General features: G+C 38.1%; 1 protein-coding gene across 4 annotated transcripts; it reads right to left on the bottom strand.

The window, feature by feature from the left end:
• Positions 1–4,324: 4,324 nt before the first annotated feature.
• On the bottom strand, positions 4,325–6,135 carry LOC130746299 (dof zinc finger protein DOF2.5-like). 4 transcript variants are annotated; one of them, XM_057598869.1, is made up of 2 exons: positions 5,979–6,135; positions 4,325–5,345 (listed from the first exon to the last, which is right to left on the bottom strand). In XM_057598869.1, the coding sequence occupies exon 2, from the start codon at positions 5,329–5,331 to the stop codon at positions 4,513–4,515; it is 819 nt and encodes a 272-aa protein (XP_057454852.1). In that variant the 5' UTR covers positions 5,332–5,345; positions 5,979–6,135; the 3' UTR covers positions 4,325–4,512. The 4 variants fall into 4 exon arrangements, with proteins under 4 accessions (XP_057454852.1, XP_057454853.1, XP_057454855.1 ...); XM_057598870.1 differs by lacking the exon at positions 5,979–6,135 and adding an exon at positions 5,729–5,972; XM_057598872.1 differs by lacking the exon at positions 5,979–6,135 and adding an exon at positions 5,834–5,972.
• Positions 6,136–8,531: the final 2,396 nt, after the last annotated feature.

Raw genomic sequence — 8,531 nt, 5'->3', positions numbered from 1 at the left:
GTTTGTAAATTGCAAAAGTCTCTGTATGGTCTGAAACAATCACCCCGAGCTTGGTTTGGCCGTTTCAGCAATGTTATTCAGCAGTTTGGGTTAGTTCGTTGTGAAGCGGATCACTCAGTCTTCTTTAGGTGTTCATCCTCAAAGACGTTCATTTATCTTGTTGTCTATGTGGATGATATTGTAATCACCGGTGATGACCAAGAGGGCATACAAGCTCTTAAGCAGCACCTGTTTCAGCATTTTCAGACTAAGGATCTTGGATCTTTGCATTACTTTCTTGGGATTGAGGTAGCTCAGTCAAAGTCTGGCATTGCTATTTGTCAAAGAAAGTATGCGCTTGATATTTTGGAAGAAACAGGCCTTCTTAACTGCAAGCCTGCGGATACTCCTATGGACCCTAATGTGAAGCTTCTGCCTAACCAGGGGGAGCCTTATTCTGATCCAGGAAGATATAGGAGGTTAGTAGGAAAGTTGAATTATCTCACAATGACCAGGCCTGATATATCATTCTCTGTTAGTGTTGTCAGTCAGTTTTTAAACTCTCCTTGTAAGAGTCATTGGCAGGCTGTTATTCGGATACTTCAATACATAAAAGGGTCGCCTGGAAAAGGTCTTGTTTATACTGATAGAGGTCATACTAGTATTACTGGATATTCAGATGCGGATTGGGCAGGTGATGCAGGTGATAGGAGATCCACCTCTGGTTATTGTGTTTTTATTGGTGGAAATCTCATCTCTTGGAAGAGTAAGAAACAAAGTGTTGTTGCTAGATCAAGCACCGAAGCTGAGTATCGTGCTATGGCTCATACTACGTGTGAGCTCTTGTGGTTGAAGCACTTACTTCAGGAGTTGAAGTTTTGTGCGATTACTCCTATGAACTTAGTATGTGACAATCAGTCAGCTTTACATCTTTCTTCTAATCCGGTTTTTCATGAACGAACAAAACATATAGAAGTTGATTGTCATTTTATTAGGGAGAAGATTCTTTGTGGTACTATCAAGACTTCTTCTGTTTGCTCTCAAGATCAGCTGGCTGATATTTTTACCAAGTCTTTACGAGGTCCCCGGATAAAATATATATGTGACAAACTGGATGCATACGATTTATATGCTCCAACTTGAGGGGGAGTGTTGAGATATGTAGATAAAATAAATAGGAAATAAATATATTTAGTATATTTTATCTTTTATTAGGATAGATCTTTTCCTTATTTAGCTATCCCTAAACTCTTGTATATATATATGTACTCAGCTTCATGGAATAATCAATCAGAATATTTCATTCAAGTATAATTATAGGATAATATATACTCGCCTCTCAGGCTTATAAGTTTTGGGATAGCTTCCTAGGGTTGCATGTATCACAATAAATATAAAGAGCCATATAAACAAGTAGCATGCCTCAAAAATAGGATAAACAGTTACCAATCACACTCAGCAACTAAGTTAGCATGTATGTTGCATGAAATGCAATGCTGGGTAACAAAATGCATTCCGGAAGAAGGATGGACATCAACGAGACGGCCCTAACACCAGCCACGGTGGGTACCTTCCTGCTCGCGTGTCTCTTACACCACACAAAAGTAGTCAGATCAGCAGTGAACCCGTAGGTCTGCCATTCCGTCTGCTACTGAGGACCACCGTAGTGTCCTAAATATGGAAATCCGGGTCTTATGACCATTTTGGAATCCACCGAGGTCCGGTATCACGCCGTGTATTAACCTCAAAATGAGTGCATGAATGCAAGTGATTAGCCAAACAACGTCTCCGACCTCACCCGACACGTCGCCACGTGTTCTAGATAACTTAAAGTCTCTAAAAGAATACCCTAAGGTAAATGTCGATTCTGCGACAAAATACAATTAATCATAAACAAAAGAGTGCAACCACTCACGACAACTCTTCGAGTCATCAATGCTCTCACGAAGTCTCACGCTTCTGTGGAGTCTCACACATTCACAAAGTCTCACGCTTCAGTGAAGTTTTATGCTTTCACAAGGTCTCACGCCTCAGTGAATTTACACACTTGCACGAAGTCTCACGCTTCAATGAAGTTTCATGCTGTTCACGAGGTCTCACGCCTCAGTGAAGATCCATGCTTTCCACAAGGTCTCACGCCTCAGTGGAGTATCACGCATTCACAAGGTCTCACACCTCCGTGAAGCTTCTCGGCTCATCCCTTGGATGGCTAAACAAACTGCTCTCAGAGCGAATGAGTATCAACATACCCAAAACTCGAAATCTTCCCAACACTTGGATCCGACGACACTTCTCGTTTTCCAAAACTAAACTTCAATCCAAAGCTTGCATCCGAGATTGTTATCTTTATTTAAAGGTTTAGAGGTTGTTTAATATCTTATGAATTTCTTTATAAAAATAGCTCTTTTTAGTCTTATCGTATTCCCTATGAGTTTCAAAGTTCCCATAAACCCAAGTAATTCCCTGAGAAGGTCTCGATCCATTGGAGCATGACAAGGTCCGAACTCCGTTCGTCCTTTTAAAACTCTCTCAAAATCTCATAAAAATTCGGCATGACCTGCCCGTAATCCTCACTTTTCAGAATCTCAGGTACAAGTGGAATAGCATCATTGAAACAGCTCAACCAAAAGACATAAACAGCATATTCCAACACATCCTAAGTTAACCATGTAGCACATAGCATGTGAATCATTTAGCACACAATATCATGGCATCAAGTACTCAACAAGTTCGGCCGAAGCCTCAGAAATCATTTCAGACATTTAGCAATTAAGTGCATAACACATAAATCAAGTCGAATTTCATCGACACCTAAAGCATTATCTAGTAATTCAGAGAGTAGCCCTCACCGGTGGGTCTTCCAGCTTCCTCCTCAAAATGTTCTTCAAGCTCTTCTCCTTGATTCCTGGGAATCCCCTCAAACGAACCTTAAGCAAAAATCACAGAAATCAACACCAAGAGTCAGAAACTCAACAATCAAAGAGTCCTAGGGTTACACAGTACACTACTACCTTCGTGGTACGACAATCTAACGCGTTAAGACAAGTTTTCGAAAAATCGGATTCTCCTCCCCCCTTGATATAGCTCTCGGCCACTTTCCTTAATTGGGAGGGTCGATTTTTCTTCGATCAAACTTGGTTCCTAGGTTAACATAAGCCGTAACTAAGACGGTTCTAGGCTCGGAAAAATTTTCGGATCGAAAACTGATATAGGGGCAGTTTGGTCATTATTTTTAGCTCAGAATTTCAAAATTGGATTTTTGAAAAACAAATTGGATGGGGACGTCCACAACGACGTTTATGACGACAAATCCTACTAGCACTAAGCCAAGTCGATAGATTAGAGCGTAAAGGTTGCGACTTTGCCGAAAAATGGGTATTTAGGGTAGAAATTGATCCCGGCGGCATTTCGTCGACATTTGACAAAATCTAATCCGCAGAACACGCTCAGGAGCATGCAGGGAAGAAGTTTAGACGCTGAAATCAACTGATTTGAACAGTTTTTCAAAAACCTCAAAATTTTGAACTCAGAAAGTCGCAGGAGAAATGGACAGAAACGACGATTCGAAGGAGAGTATAGATTACCTACCTCGGGGTCTTCGATTAGTGACGAACGGTGAAGCAAACGGGCAAGAAACGACGAAGATCCGGATCTCTCTCTCTCTCTAGGAACTCGCGGTTTTGGGGGGTGGGGAAAATGGGTTTTTGTGAAAAAATCTAATTTTTCAAGCTATTTATAGGTTTTGGAAAAAAACGGAAAAATGATTTTTTTGCGATTCCGATTTTTCCTGTGCGTTCCTCTGCGCATTCTAAGATAGGTTCTGGCGACAGAATTCCAGAACTCAAAATAGAATTCTTGGAATTAAACCAAAAGATCCAAAATCGGCATAAGTCGGTGTAAGTCGGTTTATCCCGAAAAACTACTTTTTGCAGTGATCGTCGGACGAGAAAACTTCCTTCTGAAGAAAGATTAGGAATGATGAGAGAAGTAGGTGAACGCGGGTGGAATCTTCATTTGAGTTTCCGGATAGAAAAAGTCTTCATCGTCTGTCGATCTTAGGTTTTTCGAACTATCAGGGATTCCGTTTCGGCAAACTTCCGAGAATTGGAATTTGACGTTCGTACTTTCCAGGATTTCGCATCGAAATGGTTGTTTAAGGACGGAAAAGAGAAGTTCTAACATTTCTCTGAGGATTTTTGGAATTAGTTTCCATCGTGTCCTAAAGCGTAAATTAACTATTCACTAATACCTTCGACCTAGGATTAAGCGTATGTTAGTCGTGCTATAACTCTTTCGGTTTTTCGATACATTCTTGGACTTTTCCTGAACCTCTTTCCTTCCCAAATTTATCTTAATCAAATAACTCTTTTATTTTATTCACTTATCCAAAGCTTTAAAACTTGGGCCTTACAATGTGTATCCTATTGTTAGTACTGAACAACTTGAGATAAATGATCCATGTAAAAAAGAAAAAAAAAATATAAAGAAGATGAATCCATTTTCTCACTTTCCTTCTCCTTTTTTCTTCTCTTCTTACCATGAGCCTTCACCCATCATTCCAGTCCAATATCCAGTTGAATTCCCTTGTTCTTTATTCTGTTCCACTTGTTCAGCAGAAAGCTGCTTCACATGATCTCCAAAAGGGAACAAAAGCCTGCCACCACCACCACTCTCTTGGACCTGATGTTCATATGACCTGTTCCCAATCCCATCAACTGAAAAGCCTAGGCTTGGCTTAACTTCTTGCATGGGAAATCCAGAAGGGTATAGGGAATTTGTGTTTGGCATTAAAGAGTTATTAGGAGCATAAGGGTTCATGCCCCTTGATGCCATGCTATACCTTAGTAGCTCCAAAGCTGAAAGAGAATTAGTTGGAGCAGAAGAAGAAGAGTGATCACCACCATTGTGCATCTCAACATATGGAACCATACCATGATGATGATGATAGTTTTCCATAGGTGGGAAAGCAAGGTTAAGATCTTGGCCTCCATGCATTTTAGGGTTTTGGGAATTAGAAACTGATGATGAGAGGGTTGTTGGTTGTGGGTTTAGGTCTGGAATAGCCTTTGATGAAGCTGCTGCTGCTGCCGCTGCCGCCGCAGATGAGGTGAGAACCTTCTTGTTCTTTCTGGAACCACCTCCTACTGGGACATTTCTGAGAGACCCACCTTCTGTCCAGTACCTTCTACATGTCTTGCAGAAGTATCTAGGTTGTGTGAGGCTGTAGTTGTTGTAGTAGCAGAACTTGGTGTTGGTTGAATTGCACCTTGGACAGTTAATTTGCTCTTGTGGCCTTGTTTTCTTCTCCATAACTGTCCTATTTACACATGAATTGGGATCTATCCCCTCCATCACTCTCACAGGTCCTGAGAAACCCCAAAAGAAGAGCACCTTAATTTTTATTTTTCGAGAGCAAAGAAATTAGAGTGTTCATGTGTGACATGAATCCATAAAGTACACAAGATTTCAAGAATTGTTGATTTCAAGTTTACCAACAAAATTTTGTAGATAATTGACAAGAAAATATCAAAACAAGGTAGAAAGGCTTTCTACTCAAATTAACAAAATATCTAACTTGAAGAAATCAATAATAAACAAGTAGTATCTTCTTTAAAGAACAAGGGAAAGGAGAAATGAAAAGAAAAAGCAGTGCTTTGTATTCAGGACTTGATCAAAAGCTTTCTTTGGTAGAAAAAGAGAGAAGGTGATGGTAACATATGTAACTAGATGATGGCCTTGCTTATATTACCATGTGCATCATCTCCAAGATATACGTAGCTGAAAAATCAAATCAAAGATAAAAGCAACTCTTTGATGTTGTAAAAGTTGATATTTGTGTCAGCTTTTAACCTACCCTAAAACCAGAATAAATAACTCAGGACTATGAATCAAAGAAAGACTTGATAAAAATCCATAGCCACCTTTGGTCACTGCATGAATTCAAAGAAAAGAAAGAGAAAAGCAACGGGTGACAATTTTGAGAGAGAGAGAGAGATGACCTTGCTTGTCTGCAGCTGCTGTTAGTGCTTTGTGCAAGAAAGAATGTTTTGGTTCGTTTGTGGACTGGCTTTATGTGTTGGCCTACTTTATGAACGCTGCAAAGGAAAAGGGGAAGTGAGAAGCGTTTTGACTACACAAGCACTATTTGTTTTGTTAAAGAGTTATGATTTACACTTCAATTTTCATATTATCTTACAATTCATTTGTATTTCATTTTTCTTTTTATATATATCTCTATATTGTTACTATCACACCACTTATTACAAAACTCTGCTTCTTTTTCTTCTATTTTTAAAAATGATTTATAGACATTGTATATTTGCATCCAACATCTGAAGTAGTAATTGGATATGATATATAATAAATGTGAAAAAAATGGAGGTAGAAATAGCCTTTATTAGGACTCACTTTATTTTTTATGACTATCCCTATTTTATGGTAATAAGTGAATGGAACTTTTAAAAAAAAATTGAGATGAAATTTCGTGTACAATTTTGGTATTTAAATTCACACTGGATGCCAATTCTTTCATATTATATTATATGTAATTTAAAATTATTATTTTTTCTTTATGGTCATATGCCTTTTTCCCTCTTTTGGTGGAATAATGAGTATGCACTGTGGTGGGTTTCTACTTTTTGAACGATACAGACTCTCATTAGCCATTAGTGGTTCAATTGTCAAACCTTCTCTTTCCCTAATCAAGTACCTTTATCTTTAATTTGGCCAGAATCAAGGACCATTTAAGCATTGATTTTTATAACTAAGAGAAATATAGCCAGAGATTTTCTGCAGTAAATTCCCCCATGTTTTCAGCTACACCATAGGGTTTGCGTTCAGAGTAATCATGCATATTAATCATGCCTCTTCTATGGTGATTTTATTTTTATAAAATTTCATGCGGTGCTAATGCTGCACGGAGCATATGTTTTGGACTTTTGGCGGTGCTATAGGATGAGAGCAATGATTCGTTCATACCAATTTTATTGTTCATATTCATATTTTTTTTCATATTTTTTTTTCTGGATTTCTAACCGATACATCATTTATATTATATTACTTATTTTTCTTTCTTCTCTTCATATCTCACTTTTTATGTGAGTGAATTCAAGTATGAACAAAACATTATTTAGAGGTTAAACATGCTAGCTCAACAATAAACCCCTTTTGTGTGCAAATGAAATAAAATCAAGACACCAAAGAAAACACAAGAGAAACTCCTAATTAATTCTCCTATAGGAGCAAGAATTTTTTTTTTTGAAAAGCCAAATTTTATATTCAAGAAGCACAAGGGGTGCTTCAACCCCTCAAAGTTGTACAAGGAGAAGAGTTACATCTAGGATTCCTTAAATTGAATTTATGTTGGACTACCAGATACGTTGTCCATGAGCCAATCTATCCGCCATGTTGTTGCAACTTCTAGATATATGAATCAACGAAACATCCCAATCTAATTGAAGAAGCTGGAGGGTCACAACTATCTCAGCATTTTACAACAGAATTGTACCTAATTAACGTTGATAGGTCAATAGCCTTAGAGTATCTTTAATGTTAGGTTCTTAGTTGTTAGTTCTTAGCATTATTCATGTGTGCTCGTACTGCCACATGTGCTTAAGCAACTTTTTGCAGATTTTGCTCCAACCATGAGTTCTTAGTTCTTAGCATTATTGACTTGGTCCCACAATACCATTATAGTAGTAATAATTTTTATTTGAATTTAAATGCTAATTCAATACTTAAATTAAATCAATTGATGAATGAGAGAGAAAAAAATAATTTTTTATGCTAAGAACTCAAAAAGTAAAACTCCTTATATAGAATAAGTTCTTATTTTTAAGAACTATGAACTCCACGTCAGCCCCCTCTAATGGTTAAGAACTCAATTCTTAGTTCTTAATTAGCTCAGAAATAAGAACTAAGAACCTTGAATTGGAGATTCTTTTAGAGCAATCAGACTCATATTAATTGAACCTTCCTAAATCTTTTCTGCAAACAAAGAGACATATGTCATGTTTATAAATATTGACCATTATTTCAGCCAGGAGAGCATCCCCATCACCCAACTGAGAGGCAAACACGGAGAGCTAAGAACCATGAGCATCCCTAACGAGTAACGACATCACTAGATGCGCACGCGGTTGAAGGTGGAAGACAATAGTTGTTGTTTGTATTAAGTTTAACCCATTCATCTGGGAAGGGACCAAATAATAGCTATGCCAGTTCGCTTCACTGAAACAACACCGCCGTGGATATCATTGAAGAGACTGCACCTTGATCCACATGAGAGATATGACAAATTGCTTGGTCAAATACTGAATTATTGCGCCAACACCAAATCCACCGAGCATGCATAAGAAACACAACACTCACATGCTTGATCATGAACAACAACCAATCACACGGGTTAACTAACACCCAAGAAATTCAGCGTGAGCAGTGGCGGACCTTTTAAGTGATAGGGAGGACCTATAGCTCCCCCGAAAATTCTAGATTTTTTACGTTTGGTTAAAAAATTATTCAATATATTCTATATATAGATAAAAGGAGCGTTC

This window comes from Lotus japonicus, chromosome 3, assembly GCF_012489685.1.
Source record: "Lotus japonicus ecotype B-129 chromosome 3, LjGifu_v1.2".
NCBI lineage: Eukaryota > Viridiplantae > Streptophyta > Magnoliopsida > Fabales > Fabaceae > Lotus > Lotus japonicus.
The sequence above is the reverse complement of the archived record's forward strand: the minus strand, read 5'-3'. Positions and strand labels throughout refer to the sequence as shown.

What these genes read in the sequence shown, in the direction of transcription:
- LOC130746299 (XM_057598869.1), bottom strand. Translation starts at nt 5,331, where the DNA reads ATGGAGGGGATAGATCCCAATTCATGTGTAAATAGGACAGTTATGGAG.